The sequence below is a fragment of the Oncorhynchus masou genome, chromosome 27 (genome assembly GCF_036934945.1).
Source record: "Oncorhynchus masou masou isolate Uvic2021 chromosome 27, UVic_Omas_1.1, whole genome shotgun sequence".
In the NCBI taxonomy this organism is placed as follows: Eukaryota; Metazoa; Chordata; class Actinopteri; order Salmoniformes; family Salmonidae; genus Oncorhynchus; species Oncorhynchus masou.
Window position 1 is genome coordinate 19,576,104 of NC_088238.1, and position 23,576 is coordinate 19,599,679.

Genomic DNA, 23,576 nt, shown 5'->3' on the forward strand with positions numbered 1-23,576 from the left:
CACTAGTGTGTGTGGGTGTGTGGGTGCACTAGTGTGTGTGTGTGTGTGGGTGCAATAGTGTGTGTGTGTGTGTGGGTGCACTAGTGTGTGTGTGTGTGTGTGTGTGTGTGGGTGCACTAGTGTGAGTGTGTGTGTGTGTGTGGGTGCACTAGTGTGTGTGTGTGTGTGTGTGGGTGCACTAGTGTGTGTGTGTGTGTGGGTGCACTAGTGTGTGTGTGTGTGTGGGGGTGCACTAGAGTGTGTGTGTGTGTGGGGGTGCACTATGTGTGTGTGTGTGTGTGGGTGCACTAGTGTGTGTGTGTGTGTGTGGGTGCACTAGAGTGTGTGTGTGTGTGTGGGTGCACTAGTGTGTGTGTGTGTGGGTGCACTAGTGTGTGTGGGTGTGTGGGTGCACTAGTGTGTGTGTGTGTGTGGGTGCACTAGTGTGTGTGTGTGTGTGGGTGCACTAGTGTGTGTGTGTGTGTGGGTGCACTAGAGTGTGTGTGTGTGTGTGGGTGCACTAGTGTGTGTGTGTGTGTGTGGGTGCACTAGTGTGTGTGTGTGTGTGTGGGTGCACTAGTGTGTGTGTGTGTGTGTGGGTGCACTAGAGTGTGTGTGTGTGTGTGGGTGCACTAGTGTGTGTGTGTGTGTGTGGGTGCACTAGAGTGTGTGTGTGTGTGGGTGCACTAGTGTGTGTGTGTGTGTGTGGGTGCACTAGTGTGTGTGTGTGTGTGGGTGCACTAGTGTGTGTGTGTGTGGGTGCACTAGTGTGTGTGTGTGTGTGGGTGCACTAGAGTGTGTGTGTGTGTGGGTGCACTAGTGTGTGTGTGTGTGTGGGGGTGCACATGTGTTTGCCTGCTTGAAGGACAAAAGGGGAAACGGAGATGCTGAGACTGATTATATCAAATCACACACACAACCCCTTCCACATGTTGTTACATTACAGCCTTATTCTAAAATTGATTAAATTGTTTTTTTCCCACATCAATCTACACACAATACCTCATAATGACAAAGCAAAAACAGTTTTTTCCAACATTTAGCTAATTATTTTTCTCTCTTTAAAAAAAAACCCAACTTAAATATTACTTTGACATAAGGATTCAGACCCTTTAACTCAGTACTTTGTTGAAGCACCTTTGAAGTCAATTACAGCCTCGACTCTTCTTGGGTATGATGCTACAAGCCTGGCACAGCTGTATTTGGGGAGTTTCTCCCATTCTTCTCTGCAGATCCTCTCAAGCTCTGTCAGGTTGGATGGGGTGCGAGGCTACACAGCTATTGTCAGGTCTACCCAGAAATGGTCGATCAGGTTCAAGTCCAGGCTCTGGCTGGGTCACTCAAGGACATTCACAGACTTGTCCCAAAGCCACTACAGCATTGTCTTGGCTGTCAGCTGCCACCACCATGCTTCTCAGTGGGATAGTATAGGCCAGCTGATGAGCGGTGCCTGGTTTCCTCCAGACGCTTGGCATTCAGGCCAAAGAGTTCAATCTTGGTTTCATCAGACCAGAGCATCTTGTTTCTCATGGTCTGAGAGTCCTTTAGGCCTTTTAGCAAATGGCCCTTCTCCCTCGATTGCTCAATTTGGGCGGGCGGCCAGCTCTAGGAAGAAAAGTCTTGGTGATTCCAAACTTCTTCCATTTAAGAATGATGGAGGCCACTGTGTTCTTGGTGACCTTTAATGCTGCAGACATGTTTTGGTACCCTTCCCCAGACCTGTGCCTCAGCACAATCCTGTCTCGGAGCTCTACGGACAATTCCTTCAACCTCATGGCTTGATTTTTACTCTGACATGCACTGTCAACTGTGGGACCTTATATAGACAGGTGTTTGTGCCTTTCCAAATCATGTCCAATCAATTGAATTTACCACAGGTGGACTCCAATCAAGCTGTAGAAACATCTCAAGGATGATCAATGGAAACAGGATGCACTCAACTGAACTCAATTTCGAGTCTAATAGCAAAGGGTCTGAATACTTATGTCCATAAGGTATTTATGTTTTTATTTTTAATACATTTGCAAAAATGTCTAAAAAACGATTTTCACTTTGTCATTAAGGGGTATTGTGTGTAGATTGATGAGGGAAAAATGTATTTAATCCATTTTAGAATAAGGCTGTAACGCAACAAAATGTGGAAAAGGTGAAGAGGTCTGAATACTTTACGATGCCCCCTCTTCCATGAATACAGAGTGGCTTCAGTCAACGACAGCTCTTCAAATTCAATAACATTTTATTAGTCACATGCGTCGAATACAACAAGTGAAGACCTTACAGTGAAATGCTTACTGACGAGCCCCTAACCAACAATGCAGTTTCAAAAAACGTATGGATAAGAATAAGAGATAAAAGTAACAAGTAATTAAAGAGCAGCAGTAAAATAACAATAGCGAGACTATATACAGAGGGGTACCGGTACAGAGTCAATGTGCGGGAACACCGGTTAGTTGAGGTAATATGTACACGTAGGTAGAGTTATTAAAGTGACTATGCATAGATGACGACAGATATTAGCCGTGGTGTAAAGAGGGGGGGGGGGGGCTGGAGTCTTTGACCATTTTTAGGGCCTTCCTCTGACACCACCTGGTATAGAGGTCCTGGATGGCAGGAAGCTTGGCCCCAGTGATGTACTGGGCCATACACACTACCCTCTGTAGTGCCTTGCGGTTAGAGGCCGAGCAGTTGCCATTCCAGGCAGTGATGCAACCAGTCAGGATGCTCTTGATGGTGCAGCTGTATAACCTTTTGAGGATCTGAGGACCCATGCCAAATCTTTTCAGTCTCCTGAGGGGGAATAGGTTTTGTCATGCCCTCTTCACGCTGTGACCTCTTATCTGCATACCATGCTTCTACATTCACTCAACCTCTCTATGTCACCTATATCTACGTCTAATCTATAGTATGCACAGGCAGACAGGCAAGTCTGCCTTATCAACACTCTTCCGTGTGTCTGTTTGTTTGAGATGGGGAGCGTGTGTGTGTTCACACGTTTGTGTGTTACTGTGTTATCTCCAATACTTCCAGGAATAACCAGTGTCTCATCTAGACATGGTAGATCACTGGAGCTGGAGAGAGAGACTGGCAGCACCACGGGAGATAGAAGACTAAGGTTTATCAGGGAAATGTCTCAAGGAAGGCGTCAAAGGTCTACATACATGTATGCGAGCACACACACACACACAAGGTCTCAATGTCCCTGATAACCAGCCCATGCTATCTGTGCATCACCAGTGTGTTTAGAGTGAGAGAAGACATCAAACTGTCTGAGAAATTAACCAGAGGGGAGGGAGGGTGAAAAGGACAGAAAGAGAGATTGGGATGGAGGAGTAGTCAGGTAACTCAAGATCCAAGGGGTTATCCGACGTTGGAAATTGCTCCCAAGGATGAACCAGACTTGTGAAGGTCTAGAATTTTTTTCTGAGGTCTTGGCTGATTTCTTTTGATTTCCACATGATGTCAAGCAAAGAGGCACTGCGTTTGAAGGTAGACATTGAAATACATCCACAGGTACACCTCCAATTGACTCACATTATGTCAATTAGCCTATCAGAAGCTTCTAAAGCCATGACATCCTTTTCTGGAATTTGCTGTTTAAAGGCACAGTCAACTTAGTGTATGTAAACTTCTGACCCACTGGAATTGTAATACAGTGAATTATAAGTGAAATAAATCTGTCTGTAAACAATTATTTTTAAAATGACTTGTGTCATGAACAAAGTAGATGTCCTAACCGACTTGCCAAAACTATAGTTTGTTAACAAGAAATGTGTGGAGTGGTTGAAAAACGAGTTTTAATGACTCCAACCTAAGTGTATGTAAACTTCCGACTTCAACTGTATATGTGTGAATATATATATATATATATATATATATGTGTGTGTGTGTGTACACTAGTTCTATGTGATTGTCTGGTAAACAAACCCACCCCTGCCACTGTCTCCCCATCCATGAGGTGTGTCATGTGTTCACTTTATCACTTTATCACTTTACACACACACAAATATATGTGTGTGTGTGTAGACTAGTTCTATGTGATTGTCTGGTAAACAACCCCACCCCTACCACTGTCTCCCCATCCATGAGGTGTGTCATGTGTTCACTTTATCACTTTATCACTTTACACACACACACACACACACACACACACACACACACACACACACACACACACAAACAACACACACATGGCTTAGCAGTGAAGACAGACATTTAGCCAGTGGGGTGTAGGAACAGTGGTATGGCCTCGGGTCTTCAGATCATTGAGATGATAACACCCCTGACAAAGACTTACAGACAGACACCACACACATCTCTTTATCTGCTCATCCCTTTGTCACATCCCTCCTTTTTTCTGCTTCTGTCTGCTCCCGTCAGAGATCAAGAGCTTTAGGGGATCTAACATGGCCAGACGGCAGAACAGATCAGAAAGGAGAATAAAGAACGACGAGAACAAAAGGTATTCACATCGACATGAGCCGATACCCTTTTCTGACATGGTGATGATCGGACAAAATCCCCCTAGATACTTATCTAATGTCTGTTTTTTAATCTGATCCTAGATCTGTCCCCAAGGGCACCAGTTTATCTTTATTTAACCAGGAAAGTCAGTTAAGAACAAATTCTTATTTACAATGACGGCCTACACCGGTCAAACCCGGACAACGCTGTGCCAATTGTGCGCTGCCCTGTGGGACTCCCAATCACGGCCGGTTGTGATACAGCCTGTGTTAAAGCTCTATTGACTACATAGACTGTATTCCACCACAAATGAGCCAGAGGGAGCAATGATATGAAAATAAATAAAGTCTCAAGACTGAATCATGGAATCTAATACTCTAGCTTGTTATTAGGCTGGTGCATATTCTGCTCTTGAATTGTGTATTTCACTCTGAGAACACACAGCAGTAGCAGGGAATGCCTGCTAAATATAAATATGCAAATGTAAAACATTTAAAATAGACAATGTGTGCATGTTGGGGTCGTGGGGGTAAATGTGTGTTTGTGAGAGAGGTAGATATTGAAACTTGCTGCAGCAAACGTAAACCCCTGTCTTCAACAAGCCAGGAGCCAAGTATTCCTTCACACTACAATGGTGTGTGTGTGTGTGATACTAGCATCACACTGCACTGACAAAACGAGGAGAGAGAGAGATACAGAGAGAGTGAAAGAGAGAGTTAAAAAGAGAGAGAAATACAGAGAGAGAGAGAGAGAGAGAAAGAGAAAGAGAGAGATACAAAGAGAGGGAGAAAGCAAGAGAGAGGTTGTCATTGCGACATGATACATTGAATAAAAACATTGCTGTTCTAGAACTGCATATTCTTCCAATGTGAAAGACCTATTACCTTCTGAGAGGTCACACCTATTACCTTCTGCTAAGATCACTTTAGAGGTCACAGCTATTTGTGGTCCCACATCCCTACACAGCTTCACTCAACCAAATGCACCATTCACCTTGTGGAAGTGTGTGTGTGTGTGTGTGGGGGGGGGGGGTTACATTATGTGGCTCACCTGTGGGCGGATGACTCTGTCAATGCTCTTCAGGGCAGTGTCTGGGGAGGGGGGAGAGCAGTCTGGAGTAGGCCCCGTCGGTGAGGAGCTGTTCCTATGGTTACACAGCTCCGGCTCAGTCACCGTCACCTGGGGAGAGTGGCCTTGAAAGAGAGACAGAGAGAGAGAGGGGGGTGGAGCGAGAGGAAAGAGAAGGGGGGGGGGGGTAGATTTAATTAAGCCTGGATCAAACAAAGAGCAATCCAAACAGAGAGACAGAACAGCAGGTATCCATGGAGGGTCAAGGCTGCAATGCATTTCCACTGGAGTTCGTTCAGATGTGAACCTCCGATGTGGCAGCTGCCATGTGCGCTCAAATGGCCAACCAACTGAGGACATCTTTCTCTCTGTCTTAACTGTCTCTCACACATCATAACACACACACACACACACACACACACACACACACACACACACACACACACACACACACACACACACACACACACACACACACACACACACACACACCTCTGAAGGAGGAGAGGAAAGAGTGGCCTGACAAGGACTCAGATGTCAGAGTTGATTTCCCCAGTGTGTGATCAGTTAGGGAGAAAATAAGAAACAGAAAGGGAGGAGAGGAAAGAGGGAGGAGAGGAAAGAGAGGGAGGAGAGGAAAGAGGGAGGAGAGGAAGAGGAAAGAGAGGAGAGGGAGAGGAGGAGAGGAAAGAGAGGGAGGAGAGGAAAGGAGAGGGAGGGGAGAGGAAAGAGGGAGGGAGAGGAGGAGAGGAGAGGGAGGAGAGGAAAGAGTGAGGAGAGGAAAGAGGGAGGAGAGGAAAGAGGGAGGAGAGGAAAGAGGGAGGAGAGGAAAGAGGGAGGAGAGGAAAGAGGGAGGAGAGGAGGGAGGAGAGGGAGGAGGGAGGGAGAGGAAAGGAGGGAGGAAAGAGGGAGGAGGAAGGAGAGGAAAGAGGGAGGGAGGAGAGGAGGAGAGGAAAGAGAGGAGAGGAAAGAGGGAGGAGGGGAAAGAGGGAGGAGAAGGAGAGAGGGAGGAAAGAGGGAGGGGGAGGGGGAGGAGAGGAAAGAGGGAGGAGAGGAAAGAGGGAGGAGAGGAAAGAGAGGGAGGAGAGGAAAGAGTGAGGAGAGGAAAGAGAGGGAGGAGGGAAGAGGAGGAGAGGAAAGAGGGAGGAGAGGAAAGAGGGAGGAGAGGAAAGAGGGAGGAGAGGAAAGAGGAGGAGAGGAAAGAGGGAGGAGAGGAAAGAGGGAGGAGAGGAAAGAGGGAGGAGAGGAAAGAGGGAGGAGAGGAAAGAGAGGGAGGGGAAACGAGTGCAGAGGGTGGACAGAATCTAATTTCTCACCCACATTAAAAGGGAAAAACCATCCATTTCAATCAACAGCCAACAAGAGAGACGTACACACGCTCCCACAAGTGTGTGTGTGTGTCTGTGTGTGTCTGTGTGTGTCTGTGTGTGTCTGTGCACGTGTAGTCTATCCGTCAGTCCTTGTCGTGCTACACAAACGCTCAAATATTTGTCCAATTAGACCTTGACACAGACACGGGGAATCACACTGAGGTATCCTTCTCAAGAGGACCAGAAGAACACGTTATGTCCCGGGGGTCAAAACAAAAAGTGGCCTAATTAAGTACCTGTAGTTTTCCCAAGCAAAAGTGACTGCTTTTGATAAAAACACTTCTCTGCCTTTCTAATTAAAAATTATTAGAAAAAAAATGTACACAGAACCTGTCAAAAGTGCTCCTTCCAGGGTTTTCTTAATTTGGACTATTTTCTACATTGTAGAATAATAGTGAAGACAACACATGTGAATCATGTGTGCAAAGCTGTCATAAAGGCAAAGGGCGGCTACTTTGAAGAATCTAAAATCTAAAATATATTTTCATTTGTTAAACACTTTTTTGATTACTACATGATTCCATGTGTTATTTCATAGCTTTAACGTCTTCACTATTATTCCACAATGTAGAAAATAGTACAAATATAGAAAAACCCTTGAATGAGTAGGTGTCCAAACTTTTGACTGGTACTGTATATTTGATGGAAAATGTATGTTGTATGTTTCTGGACGATGCAACATGCTGCCTTGTTGACAACATGACCGAGCACCACAGATGACTGTTCCATTTGAGAATGAGCTCCTCCCTCCCCTCCTTTGCCCGGTTCCCTGCAGCTCAGTATATTCAAAACAGCCCAGTGACTCACAAGGCGCTTGTCTGTCGTCATTGTGCTTGTAAACAAACACCACATGACTGGGGACTACCGGTAAGTTTCATAATGAAAAACTATGTGACAGGTGACATGAAGAACGTGATATTCTCCTAACGCAGGACTTTCCAACCCTGTACCTGGAGAGCCACAGTCCTGTAGGTTTTAACTCCAACCCTGTACCTGGAGAGCTACAGTCCTGTAGGTTTTAACTCCAACCCTGTACCTGGAGAGCTACAGTCCTGTAGGTTTTAACTCCAACCCTGTACCTGGAGAGCTACAGTCCTGTAGGTTTTAACTCCAACCCTGGTATTTACTTAAAAAGTAGCGACAAATATATAACATCAAATAACATTTTATTGGTTGCATACACATATTTAGCAGATGTTATTGTGGGTGTAGTGAAATGCTTATTATTCAAATATCAACTCAGCAAAAAAAGAAACATCCTCTCACTGTCAACTGCGTTTATTTTCAGAAAACTTAACATGTGTAAATATCTGTATGAAAATAACAAGATTCAACAACTGAGACATAAACTGAATATTTGGATTTTTACAAATTATCTTTTAAAGACAGGGTCCTGAAAAAGGGACGTTTCTTTTTTTGCTGAGTTTATATTGAAATGTATTCAAAAAATTATAAGAAATTGTTTCAATAGTATTGATGGTATTGAAAAGCTCAAATCTGGACATCGAAGCCAGTCCCACTGTGTTTTTTGTTGTTGTTCCCCTCTAATCAGGGAGGACAGGGACACCATTAATGTATCAGGTCGAACAGAAAGCCAGTAGGCTCTTGACCTAGTATGGTAAGTGTTGAATACCCCTGGTACATACAGTATACCATCCAAACCTATCGGGGAGGTAGAACGTGTTTGTATGAGAAGATAGGTAGAGAGACCGAGATAAACAGAGAGAGGGGGGGCGATCAGAGGGATAAATATAGACCGATATGGTATTTTCTATTTTCTTGTAGAGTAAATAAGCCTGTCAGCACTGATGATTGCGGTGAGGGTGTGTGTGTGTGTGTGTGTGTGTGTCACAAAGACAGTCTGAGGGAGGTAGTTGATGGGAGAGGTAGCGAGAGGTAGAGGAAGAGTGGGCTATATAGGATAGAGAGATACAGCAGAGAGAGGAACGAGAGGGAGGAAGAAAGTGTTTGTATGAGAGGGAGAAGATAGGTAGAGAGACAGACAAAGGGGGTGACAGAGAGAAACAGAGAGAGGGAGAAGATAGGTAGAGAGACAGAGAGAGGGGGTGACAGAGAGAAACAGAGAGAGGGAGAAGATAGGTAGAGAGACAGAGAGAAACAGAGAGAGGAGGGGTGACAGACAAAGGGGGTGACAGAGAGAAACAGAGAGAGGGAGAAGATAGGTAGAGAGACAGAGAGAGGGAGAAGATAGGTAGAGAAACAGAGAGAGGGAGAAGATAGGACAGAGAGAGACAGAGAAAGGGGTGACAGACAAAGGGGGTGACAGAGAGAAACAGAGAGAGGGAGAAGATAGGTAGAGAGACAGAGAAAGGGGTGACAGACAAAGGGGGTGACAGAGAGAAACAGAGAGAGGGAGAAGATAGGTAGAGAGAGAGAAAGGGGGAGACAGACAAAGGGGGGAGCCAGAGAGAAACAGAGAGAGGGAGAAGATAGGTAGAGAGACAGACAAAGGGGGAGCCAGAGAGAAACAGAAGATAGGTAGAGAGACAGAGAAAGGGGGAGACAGACAAAGGGGGAGCCAGAGAGAAACAGAGAGAGTGAGAAGATAGGTAGAGAGACAGACAAAGGGGGAGCCAGAGAGAAACAGAGAGAGGGAGAAGAAAGGTAGAGACAGACAAAGGGGGAGCCAGAGAGAAACAGAAGATAGGTAGAGAGACAGACAAAGGGGGAGCCAGAGAGAAACAGAAGATAGGTAGAGACAGAGAAAGGGGGAGACAGACAAAGGGGGAGCCAGAGAGAAACAGAGAGAGGGAGAAGAAAGGTAGAGACAGACAAAGGGGGAGCCAGAGAGAAACAGAAGATAGGTAGAGAGACAGAGAAAGGGGGAGACAGACAAAGGGGGAGCCAGAGAGAAACAGAAGATAGGTAGAGAGACAGAAAAAAGGGGGAGCCAGAGAGAAACAGAAGATAGGTAGAGAGACAGACAAAGGGGGAGCCAGAGAGAAACAGAAGATAGGTAGAGAGACAGAAAAAGGGGGAGCCAAAGGGGGAGAGAGAAACAGAAGATAGGTAGAGAGACAGACAAAGGGGGAGCCAGTAGAGAGACAGAGAAAGGGGGAGACAGACAAAGGGGGAGCCAGAGAGAAACAGAAGATAGGTAGAGAGACAGACAAAGGGGGAGCCAGAGAGAAACAGAAGATAGGTAGAGAGACAGACAAAGGGGGAGCCAGAGAGAAACAGAAGATAGGTAGAGACAGAAAAAGGTGGAGACAGACAAAGGGGGAGACAGAGAAACACAGACAGAGAGAGAGAGAGAGAGAGAGAGAGAGAGAGAGAGAGAGAGAGAGGGGGGGGGCTATCAGAGGTATAAATATAGAACGATATGGTATTTTTCTGTAGAGTAAATAAGCCTGTCAGCACTGATGATTGGTGAGAGGGTGTGTGTGTGTGTGTGTGTGTGTGCGTGTGTGTGTGTGTTACAAAGACAGTCTGTGTGTTAGCAGCACAGACAGACCAGTATGTGTTTATAGCCAGACCAGCTGTACAGCTAGTTAGCTAGCAGGCATGCAGTACAGCAGGGTACCACAACTGGCTGCCAGCGGGCCAGACATAAAAGACTGTAAAAAGACCAGCAAATCAGCTCATAGTGATTTTAATTTAGGAAATCTGTTACAAAGTATTCCCACGCATAATATGTGATTGTATACCAATCTAATCAAGTTTTGAAATGATTATGTTTTAGTCTAACATTATATCTGTTTGGGCTTCTTGCAGTCTACAAATGATTTATAATTATGTTCCGGCCCCTCGACCATCTGCTCAAGAAAAAAATATGCCGTGGCTGAATCTAGTGGATGATCCCTGCTGTACAGTATGTACTGGTGGGATATTATCCTGGGGCTATATAGGGTGTGTATGTATGTACTGGTGGGATATTATCCTGGGGCTATATAGGGTGTGTATGTATGTACTGGTGGGATATTATCCTGGGGCTATATAGGGTGTGTATGTATGTACTGGTGGGATATTATCCTGGGGCTATATAGGGTGTGTATGTATGTACTGGTGGGATATTATCCTGGGGCTATATAGGGTGAGTATGTATGTACTGGTGGGATATTATCCTGGGGCTATATAGGGTGTGTATGTATGTACTGGTGGGATATTATCCTGGGGCTATATAGGGTGTGTATGTACTGGTGATATTATCCTGGGGCTATATAGGGTGTGTAGTATGTACTGGTGGGATATTATCCTGGGGCTATATAGGGTGTGTATGTATGTACTGGTGGGATATTATCCTGGGGCTATATAGGGTGTGTATGTATGTACTGGTGGGATATTATCCTGGGGCTATATAGGGTGTGTATGTATGTACTGGTGGGATATTATCCTGGGGCTATATAGGGTGTGTATGTATGTACTGGTGGGATATTATCCTGGGGCTATATAGGGTGTGTATGTATGTACTGGTGGGATATTATCATGGGGCTATATAGGGTGTGTGTGTGTGTGTACAGTATCTACTGGTGGGATATTATCATGGGGCTATATAGGGTGTGTATGTATGTACTGGTGGGATATTATCCTGGGGCTATATAGGGTGTGTATGTATGTACTGGTGGGATATTATCCTGGGGCTATATAGGGTGTGTATGTATGTACTGGTGGGATATTATCCTGGGGCTATATAGGGTGTGTATGTATGTGGTGGGATATTACTATATAGGGTGTGTATGTATCTACTGGTGGGATATTATCATGGGGCTATATAGGGTGTGTATGTATGTACTGGTGGAATATTATCCTGGGGCTATATAGGGTGTGTATGTATGTACTGGTGGGATATTATCCTGGGGCTATATAGGGTGTGTATGTATGTACTGGTGGGATATTATCCTGGGGCTATATAGGGTGTGTATGTATGTACTGGTGGGATATTATCCTGGGACTATATAGGGTGTGTATGTATGTACTGGTGGGATATTATCCTGGGGCTATATAGGGTGTGTATGTATGTACAGTATGTACTGGTGGGATATTATCCTGGGGCTATATAGGGTGTGTATGTATGTACTGGTGGGATATTATCCTGGGGCTATATAGGGTGTGTATGTATGTACTGGTGGGATATTATCCTGGGGCTATATAGGGTGTGTATGTATGTACTGGTGGGATATTATCCTGGGGCTATATAGGGTGTGTATGTGTGTGTACAGTATGTACTGGTGGGATATTATCATGGGGCTATATAGGGTGTGTATGTATGTACTGGTGGAATATTATCCTGGGGCTATATAGGGTGTGTATGTATGTACTGGTGGGATATTATCCTGGGACTATATAGGGTGTGTATGTATGTACTGGTGGGATATTATCCTGGGGCTATATAGGGTGTGTATGTATGTAGTATGTACTGTGGGATATTATCCTGGGGCTATATAGGGTGTGTATGTATGTACTGGTGGGATATTATCCTGGGACTATATAGGGTGTGTATGTATGTACTGGTGGGATATTATCCTGGGGCTATATAGGGTGTGTATGTATGTACTGGTGGGATATTATCATGGGGCTATATAGGGTGTGTATGTATGTACTGGTGGAATATTATCCTGGGGCTATATAGGGTGTGTATGTATGTACAGTATGTACTGGTGGGATATTATCCTGGGGCTATATATGGTGTGTGTGTGTGTGTACAGTATGTACTGGTGGGATATTATCCTGGGGCTATATAGGGTGTGTGTGTGTGTACAGTATGTACTGGTGGGATATTATCCTGGGGCTATATAGGGTGTGTGTGTGTGTGTGTATGTATGTACAGTATGTGTGTGTTTGTTTGTTTGGGTTTGTGCGGGTGTTTGGGTTAATGCGTGTGTGTACAACTGTACAGCTCACATGCTCCCAATGCCATACCCCATTAACCAATTACAGTTAAGCTCCCACTACTGTGTCGCAGAATGCACCAATTACAGTTAAGCTCCCACTACTGTGTCGCAGAATGCACCAATTACAGGTATGCCTTTAGTGTCAAATGTGCAACAAAACAACATGCTACTTTGAAACAGCTATGGTACACACACGGAATAGGCTTGAGAACCTCCAGCCGGACAGGAGGAGAGGGGGAGCCCAGATACTTCACACCCAGGGAAAGAGCATCCAAACTGGGCTTCCAGAGAGCGAAACCCCCTCTCTCTGGAACTATGCTAACACAGCTTGACACGACACAGCAAAACAAAAGCTTGCACCCCAACTGGGCACCTGACAAAACGCTCGCTCGCACGCACGCACGCACGCACACACACACACACACACACACACACACTTTTCTCTGTCTTTACCGGGGTGTCCACACTTGAACTTTAACCTATGAAACTTCTGAGCCTCAGATCTGAAAGAGCGTTTTACGAACATGAAATCTTGTGCAATTCTAACAGCCCATAATTTGGAGGGGGTGATTCTAGTCATTTGATGTTCAGCTGTCTGTGGATCAATAGGCCCAGAACTTTCACAACTTTCAGCTCAATGCCACTATCATAGCAATCTCAAACCATTTCAGAGATGTGCTATCTTGCTCTAGTGATACCGCACCATAGCTATCGAAAACAATTTCATTTGATGGCTATTATCTTGGCCTTTTTCATATCACAGATCAGTGGTTCTCAGATGGATTTGGAAGTTTTCTTCTGAGTAACCTAGTAAACAAAAACAATGTTTCAAGCCAGGATCGGCCACTGAAGGAATAAGCCTTGAGCTAAAAGTTTGATGTTTATTTTTATTTTTATAATTGAACAATTGCTGGAGACCCACAGGGTGTGTATGGTTTTGTTCCAACCTTGCACTAACTAACAACAACTGCTTCAACTAATCAACTTATGATCAAACAGCTGACTGTCATAAATACTTCAACCCCGATCCAAGTATACCTTAGGTACTTCAAGGTTTTGAGTTGATATTTTTTGCTCAGTAGAAGCAGAGTTATTAGCCTAGTAATATTGTATAGGCTGTGTTCAAACCTAGTCTGCCCTCTTGATATGAAAAGCATATTGTACCATCTGTCTCCTACCGTTTGGTCTCATGATAATTTGACTGTGTTCAGCCTTGCCATACTGATAATAATATCCATCTTGGTAGTATTCCACAACCCCAGCCTCTGACTCCAGAGAGATATGGTGTTGACTCTGTATGCATGAACACAGGTGGTTGGTCAATTACATGTGAATATTCATGAGCAGTTCACCACTCCTCATTAATGATTCAAACAAAATGGCTGCCAACAAGTGGCAGGGAAAAACTCAGAGAGCGGGAGGAGTGAAAGTGTGTGTGTGAGTGTGTATGCCTCACGATTCCTCCCACACCCCACCCCTCCTTGCCCCCCTTGCCCATACTCAATGGGGCGTGACTGTTCTAATGGCAGAGCCTGGAGAGTTAGTTGTGCTTCTTATTTCGTGTTGTCGTTGGTTAGTCTGAGCACAATTACCCAAATGTCACCTCCAGAGCTTCATCACGGGGGGAAATGGACTGGAACAGAACGACATCTTGGCTTCAGCCTCAGGGAAAGAAGGGAAGGAGGATAAAGGAGGGGGAGCAGAGAGGAGTGGAAGCATTGGATCGGAGGAAGGGAAGGGTAGATGCTGTGGGAGGGTCAATTGAAAGTGAAAGTTTGTGTGTGTCAAGAAGCATTTTCTGGTGTGTGTGTGTGTGTGTGTGTATATTTGGTGTGTGTGTGTGTGTGTGTGTGACTGCAGTGGCCCATGTGTTTACCCTGGGAGTCGAAAGCCATTACCGCTAACCACTTAGCGGTGATAGCTAGCTGTCTGTCTCCTGCCCTGTACGTGATTGCAGGCCTCGAAGCCTCATTGCCATTATATTAAGACACCCTGCTTTCAAAAGACCCATAATATCCTTCTCTGTGGGCTCCTTTATTCGCTGTTACATTATACAGTATATAAGAGTCCCTTACTATTCTAGCTGTTTGCTAAATGTAACTGCATGGGAACAGATTGCTACTGTGCTGTGTCTCCCCCCATTGACGTTTCCTGTTGTGCTGAAGAGGTTTCATTATGCAGTATGTGTAGCCTATGTGCTTCTGCAGCACACATAGAGACAGTGGCTGTGAACGAGCCGTTTGAGGTGATCTTACATTGTGAAGGAGAGAGAGAGAGAGAGAGAGAGAGAGAGAGAGAGAGAGAGAGAGAGATTGAAGAGTACATTTAAGTAGACACACTGACAGGGGAAACTGCAAGGCTAAGACATAATGCATACTGTGCGACAGCATGGTTATTTTTGGTGGACGCTACTGACTTAGTCATCATCTCTGAGGACAAGTTAGTAGTCCCTATGTCATTCCTAAGTCGTCCCTAAGTCCCTATGCCCCAGCCAGGTAGGTCTGCAGTAACAGACAGTAAGGAGATAGATCTGCCTGTTGCGCTGCCAGCTAACTCTACAGTATAGGACAGGTAGGTTTCCTTTAAAGCTGCTGCTGTCTGTTACACTGCCAGCTAACTGCAGCGTAGGACAGCATGTGACTGGGCTCGGGTTGAATACTGGGAACCGGGTTATTGAGATTTCCTGCCCAAACTCCACTCTCTTTTCCCTGGATAAATAACTGCAAGGAAACGGTATATTATAATACATTATTTCTATGACCAGCATGACATGAAATGGAACTATTAAATGATGTGCCATGTCTCAATCTAGCTTCTCTACATCCTTCTCTCTGCTATCTGCATGATCAATCATCAACGCTCAGGCTGGGGACAGACAGCGCATCTCAGTAAGGAGCGCAGTTTACAATGCATGTTTCTCATCATGGTAACTTTTCATCTTGTGACAGGTAGGCCTACATTTCCTGCAACATAGTCTATGCTGCAGTAATATAAAGACTGAATGCGTGTCAAATTTACACATCTTCATCTGGCTTTTGGGGGTCACCTTATTTTCTTATTTGTAAAGATGATTTTTTTTCGTTGTAAAACAGCCTATCACTCGAATATCATTGCGTTAAATCGGAGTGCATGTGAGCACTCTCTCGCAGTCTCTCTCTCTCTCTCCATCAATTCCATTCATTGGTGGTTCCAAACTTCTTCCATTTAAGAATGATGGAGGCCACTGTGTTCTTGGGGACCTTCAATGCTGCAGAAATGTTTTGGTACCCTTCCCCAGACCTGTGGCTCGACCCAATCCTTTCTCTGAGATCCACGGACAATTCTTTCGACCTCATGGCTTGGTTTTTATGCTCTGACATGCACGGTCAACTGTGGGACCTTATATAGACAGGTGTGTGCCTTTCCAAACCATGTCCAATCAATTGAATTTACCACAGATGGACTCCAATCAAGTTGTAGAAACATCTCAAGGACGATCAATGGAAACAGGATGCACCTGAGCTCAGTTTCGAGTCTCATAGCAAAGGGTCTGAATACTTATGTTAATAATGTATCTGTTTTTTATGTTTCATACATTTGCAAACATTTCTAAAAACCTGTTTTCAATTGTAAACCTGTTTTCAATGTAATACATTTTAAAATAAAAGCTGTAACGTAACAAAATGTGGACAAAGTCAAGGGGTCTGAGTACTTTCCGAATGCACTGTAGCTAGCTACATCTAAGGGCTTTGTTTTTCTGTCGTGCGAAATGTGCGGTAGCCTATACTGTATATCATAGGCTATGTCTTGGACGGCACAATCATTCAAGTTGTTTGGTGCTTGGGATCATAAAATGCCTTTAATGTATGGTTCATAAAATGTCTTTAATGTACGGCTCATAGAATGTCTTTAATGTAGGGCTCATAAAATTGCTTTAATGTATGGTTCATAAAATGTCTTTATTGTATGGCTCATAAAATGTCTTTAATGTATGGTTCATAAAATGTCTTTAATGTATGGTTTATCAGGCTCAGGTAGCATCAGGCTTGAATTTTCATGCTGATCAAAACTCTAATCAATTCCAGACATATTGATGTGCTTTATACGCTTCCAATTTTGTCAGGAAAAACAGGGTTATCCAGGAGAAAAGTGATTTATTCTTGGGATGGAACATTTGTAAAATACCGGAGAAATGTTCAGCCCCAGACTGGGCTCTTCTCCTTGTTCCATGTCTCTCTCGCACTCTTTTGGTTGCTCCTTCTCTCTATCTCTCGCTTTCTCTCCATGTCTCTCTCACACTCTCTTCTTGTTTCTCTTCTCTCTCTCCAGAAAAGAGAGTGTGTGAGTGGCTCACAGTCATGTCTCATTACAGATCTGAGTGATTGGGCTAAATGCAGGAATCCCTGATTCCCCCCAGCCCTCCTCTGATTAGTTTAGTTAGCACTTATCCGGAGCTGACCCCTGGAGAAATCTCATCTCAGAAGAAAGGAAGGGAGGCAAGCAGGCAGTCAGTCAGTCAGTCAGTCAGTCAGTCTATGTCTGTGTGGAGTGACTCAGAGTGACTGTCCTTGTAGACTGAAATGAAGAAGCTCCACACACACCAGAGATGTATACAACTGCATGTAAGTTTCCTTCACCCATTATAAGTCAATCACACAGCAAAATCCAACCAAAAAACCAACCAACCAAACAGCCTAACTCTCACCAGGAGTGATTCAACCACAGTTACCATGACAACCCACCGCTGACTCACCACCTTTTTACTGGGAGTGTGGTAGAGGCACAGTTGCCAGGACAACCCGTGGTGTAGCCCACCATGGTATTGGTAGAGAGTAAAATGAGAACGCTGGGCACTGTGCTGCAACGGCTTCTGAAAGGAGTTCTAAGGAGTTCTATGCCCTCGTTCTAAGGAGTTCTATGCCCTCGTTCTAAGGAGTTCTATGCCCTCGTTCTAAGGAGTTCTATGCCCTCGTTCTAAGGAGTTCTATGCCCTCGTTCTAAGGAGTTCTATGCCCTCTTCAAACATCTGATCACACACTGACAGAGCGGATATGGTATCAATGACAACGAGAACCCGCTGCTGAGGGGTGACTGCGTGACAGTTTGGGTTAATCTTGATCTCCAGATATCCTACAGTATGAAACATCACTGAGTCCAGATCTCTTTTATTCACATCCAACAGCTATGATCGTGCAGACAGCGGTGACGGGGGTAACTGCGGCCGATGGTAACAGAGGGGCCTGTAGTTACGGAGCTGACCATCGTTGTTCCTGTAATTACTTCATTATATACAGTACCAGTCAAACGTTTGGACACACCTACTCATTCCAGGGTTCTTCTTTATTTGGACTATTTCTCCATTGTAGAATAATAGTGAAGACATCACAATTATGCAATTACACATGTGGAACTCTATGAAGCATTTATTTGGGCTGCAATTTCTGAGGCTGTTAACTCTAATGAACTTATCCTCTGCAGCAGAGGTAACTCTGGGTCTTCCTTTCCTGTGATGGTCCCAGTTTCATCATAGTGCTTGATGGTTTTTGTGACTGCACTTGTAGAAACTTTCAAAGTTCTTGACATTTTATGTATTGACTGGCCTTCGCTTTGCTTTTTTGAGCTGTTCTTGCAATAATATGGACTTGATCTTTTACCAAAAGGGGTATCTTCTGTATACCACCCCTACCTTGTCACAACTCAATTGATTGGCCCAAACGCATTAAGTCGTAAAGAAATTCCACAAATTAACAAGGCACACCTGTTAATTGAAATGCATTCCAGGTGACTACCTCATGAAACTGGTTGAGAGAATGCCAAGAGTGTGCAAAGCTGTCATCAAGGCAAAGGGTGGCTATTTGTCGTCAACTTTTTCGTTGACTACATGATTCCATGTGTTATTTCATAGATTATGTCTTCACTATTATTCTACAATGTAGAAAATAGTAAAAATAAAGAAGAACCTTTGAATAAGTAGGTGGTCTTTTGACCGGTAGTATATATTCAAAATCTACAGTAGTAGATGACAACGGTGATGGAGGTGAATGTAGTATACAGAGGTTGTTGAACAGGTGGTCTGGGTGTGTCCTTACCGTTGAGGGGGCAGGCGTTGAAGAGGCCGATGTCCAGCGAGCAGGGCTTGCGGGTCACAGCGGTGGTGGCGGACTCATACGGATTGTCCTCATCCTCCGGTAAGAACACGTCAAGGGAGGGCGATGGTACGATCTCCGCCGAGCGCTTCGAGTCCTGATATGGGGAGAGAGGGAGGGAAGAGCGGGAGAGAGGGAGGAACATGGTGAGAATGTTGTGGGTAGTTTCACGTGTGGAAACGACAGAATATTTGTTTGTTTGTACATTGACAAGCACAGCCAATGTTCAATGTCCAACCTTGAACATTGAATCAGCAGTGTTTGTTTGCTGCCCTTGGTACCATCAGATCGCACAAACAACCCATCATCATAACTCATCCACCTCAAGGACACGGTTCCATTCAAACACTGTTCAGGCCTGCTCCCCTGCTGAATCTAAGGAGTTGATTGTACTGCAATTGATTTAATAAACACAGGCATGACCAGATAGAGGAAAACACAAAAAATACACAGATTTAGCACAAAAAAAAAGCTATTAGGCAAAACTGTGACAGTATGTTTTATTCTTCTCTCTTTCTTTATAACCCTGTGTAACCAGATGTTGATATAGTAGAAAGACTGGAGACCACATATCCCAGGGTCCCCCTCTACTACTGAGAGGAGATAACCACCACCCTCGCTGAGGCCTCCGGCCCGTTACATGACATAGGGCAAAACCAGACAGCATGACGGCCTCAAGTGTGGTTTCTGAGAAAAATAGCGTGTTGCTCCCTTCAAGTAAAAATAGAAGAAACCACGAGATCATCCCTCCATGACTCCATTGCAACTGAGCCAAAATGGCTGATGTCCTGTGTGCAACCAGTTTCATATTGTTCTATTCCTGTGACAGTATGAAAAGGTTGAGACCCAGCGGGTTGACAGAAAAACCCTTGGAACTAAACGTCCCTGTCTAAATGGCATATGTGCACCCATGCCAAATGAAAACAACAGTGAGCAATAGAGTGTGCAGGAAAGGCAGACATTTCTCACCAGAGACGCATGGGCAATAGATGCCTGTGTTTCCCATAATGCACCACTCCATCATCATTACTGAGACGCCGCCCGGGTCACCCCACCATATTTGGTTGCCGTGGTACCGCCGTGGCGATGTCCATGACTCACCCCTGGTGTGTTAATTTCCCCTGAACCCTATCGACTCCCCGCTCCTCTCCGACCTCATTGTCTACTACATTACCCAGACACCACTGGGCCATCAATCACGCACTGAACGCATGCCGAGAAGATTAATCATCGTCTTTGATTGAATGATCACTCCCTAGATAATCTGTCTCGTGTATACACACACACACGTTCACTACTCAATGTGTCGTATTACACTAGCTAATATAAAACTTCAGTCTGTGTGCTCCTTTTCTCACACACCCACGTGTTGCACTGACACAACCACACACACGTGTTGCACAGACACACACAACCACGTGCTGCTCAGACACACAACCACACACACAACCACAACACACACACACACACACACGTGTTGCACACGTACACAAAAGACCAGAAGGTCTATTGAATTTTGAGTCACGTTACTCTAGCCCATGTAAAGTACCAGCCAGTGATGTCACACGTGGTTTCAGACAGTAATATTATGGTATGGGTTAACATTTCACGTCAATATGTTTACAGTCATCAGAAGTAATTACACTCCATAAAAAACTTGAGACAAAAACTGTGGCCCTGCGAATTGTGACCCTTATCAGTTACAGCCAACACCCTTTATACTGGGATTTCCTGATAGATGAAGAACCCAAGAGAGACTGTGTCCCAAATGGCATCATATTACCAAAATAGTGCTCTACTTTTGACTGGAGCCCTAATGCCCTGGTCAAAAGTAGTGCACTATAAAAGGAAACGGGGTGCCAATTGGGACGCAGCCTTTCTCTGGAGCTATCATGTGTTCCCCTTCTGGGGCTTATTAGACAACTTGGGTTCTTTGTGCAACCCATCTCTGGGTGCAGTGGTCCAGAGGGAGAAGACAGGAATGCCTGTCTTTATCCTCCACATCAAACCATCTCTCTCTTTTCTCATTCTCTATCCTCTCTGACTTCCTAATGTACATCATGTTCCCTCCCTGTCACAATATCCCTTTCATCACTTTTCTCCCACTCTGTCTGTTCTTATTTCACATTCTCTCTCTGTCTCGTTCTCTCTCTCTGTCTCGTTCTCTCTCTCTCTCTGTCTCTCTCTCTCTCTCTCTCTGTCTCTTTCTCTCTCTCTTTCTCTCTCTGAAACATAAATCTACAAACCAAATCTCATTCTCTGGCTTTTTATTCTCTCTCTTTTCCTCTTCATCCCTCAAGTTTACTCGTCTGCCTGCGTAAAGAACACACCAGCACCCCAGCCTCTCCCTCCTCCTCTCCCTCTCTCCCGTCCACCCAGCCATCTCAGGGAGAGAGGCAGTGGAGGAACTCCAAACATACTACGGAGAGAATAAAACAGACGAGAGCAGCGGTGAACCGAGAGAACCAGAGAAAGAGAGAGAAAAAGATGAAAGCCTAGTGGATACACTCCAACTTACTTCAGAGTAACTACAACAGTTTTACTGAATCCCGAGGAAAGGAGGGTGGAAAATGAGTTAGAGAAAAGGGCTGGTTCAGAGGAAGGGAAGGAAGTATGCTACAAGTGGGTCTTTTCAGTCTCCCTGTCTCTCTCTCAAACACCATTTTGTTCTATTTGTTCTCCTATCTGAATAGGTAAAAGTCATTCAACTCAAAGCGAGAGCCATTCTGTACTACCAGACACTTTAGTCCTCCAGTCCCCACCTCTCCAGACTCCCACTCAATCAGAAAGTGTGGAAAAGGCCGGCGCACCAGAGACGCCACACCACCATCTGCATACCAAGTCAACTCAGAGGTGCTGAGGCAGTTTGTGTTACCTGTTAATAGTTGATCCCACCTCCACTTCCTGGTGTAGGGGGTGAGAAGGTTGAGTAGGTTCACGCAATGAGCTCCATGTCCAAACAAGACGGTGTCTTAAACACACACTTCCTCTCTTTCCCTCTCTCCCCCCTCGCTCTCTCTTTATATGTGGAGAGATAGGACACAGAGGAACTTGTGTGTCTGCCACAGGAAGGGAACAGACAAAAAGAGTCTTCCTCCGGCCACTAATTAGTAGTCTCTTAGCAGTGTGTGTGTGTGTGTGTGTGTATGTGTGTGTGTGTGTGTGTGTGCGTTTGCGTGTGTGTGCGTGTGCGTGTATGTGCGTGTGTGTGTGTGTCAGGCCGGTAACCCAAATAGGAAATCTGTTGATACTACAGTCATGTCCCTGGAGCTACTATCCTGCAGGACATGTGACTCCGATCCGACTGACATCTCTCAGCTTGTGTTCTGTGTGTTCTGTGTGTGTGTGTGTGTGTGTGTGTGTGTGTGTGTGTGACTACAGTCACATCCCTGGAGCTACTATCCTGAAGGACATGTGACTCCAACCCGACTGACATCTCTCAGGTTGTGCTCTGTGTGTGTGCTTGCAGACTTACAGGTTCTCTTCAAAAGGTTCATCTTATTTTTTCATGTCTTGACCAAAATAATACAACAATAAAGTGCAAAACAGAACAGCCCCTTTTTTCATTCAATCTCTCTTCCTCCCTCTCTCATTCCACATATCCCAGTCCTCCTGGTTTCTGTCCCCTGAGCACCGTGCAAACAGTCTCTCCCTCTGTCTCTCTAACCCACTCCTCCTGGTTTTCGTCCCCTGAGCACCGTGCAAACAGTCTCTCCCTCTGTCTCTCTAACCCACTCTTCTTTCCCTCGCTCCCCTATCCCTTTCTAACAGACAGACCAAGCAGTTTAGACTGCAGCAGAAATGAAGGACGCTGTAATTTACTAGCATTTCCTCATATTTGATTAGAGGAGGGGGTCGGGGGTCAAGAACCATCGTAGAGGAACGGGGCATGAGAGGACGATAGTCCCTCTGAGACCATCCCACAACACAACGCTCCTGACCTCACGCCGGGTGGAATGAGAGCGAGAGGGGGGAGAGATAGAGGGGGGGGGTGAGCGAGAGCACGAGAGTGAGATGGCTAGCCTCTAAGAATGGTATTTTACTCAGTGGACAGCTAATCCTAGAAAAATCAGTTACCTCAGCATTAGCTTACTGAGCTCAACCCGGAGAAATCCTCTCCTTTCAGGGATTTACTCCACCTCCCCAACATGGCCTCCCTGAGTAGAGCCGGTGCCAGAAACAGTTTCCCTGAGCACCATTACTAACCCCATGGACTTGAGAAAACTGCTAGAGCAGGGCCCTCAAGGTACACAGCCATGGGGAGTGCTCCATATCACTCAGGTGTATGGTCATTTTGTTAGTTAGTAAGGGCTTATTCAGGTCTGAGTATGGATGAAGAATCAAGACTGTTGATCTATTGGGATTTTATTTGATTTCCATTACTTCAGTGCAAAAATTATGATGATGGTCATGGTGATGACAACGACGATGATAAATGGTGAATACGATAAGGATGAATTATCCTAATTACCATTTAATTATCTGTTCCACCGTAGCTCTACCCAGGATAGAACTGCCTAATTTGGACACAGTGATGACATCGGCATTCATTACTCCTGGAACATACTGTACACACCTTCTCTTCATTAACAAGGCGTAACTATAGCAACCAGTTGAGTCATCTGAGCACGGAACATCTGCAGTCTCCAGAGTAGAACATCAAGGACAGCCTCTTCATCAGAACCTCAGGCAGGTGCTCCAACCAACTGATAGACTTTTCT

The 23,576-nt window shown here is 45.0% G+C and overlaps 1 protein-coding gene across 1 annotated transcript in view; it reads right to left on the bottom strand.

The window, feature by feature from the left end:
* Positions 1–23,576, bottom strand: part of LOC135515718 (ankyrin repeat and sterile alpha motif domain-containing protein 1B-like) — a 358,368-nt gene that overhangs the window by 167,727 nt on the left and 167,065 nt on the right. Inside the window, 2 exon segments of the mRNA XM_064939410.1 lie at positions 5,491–5,633; positions 18,799–18,952. Coding sequence (XP_064795482.1) covers positions 5,491–5,633; positions 18,799–18,952 — 297 coding nt within the window.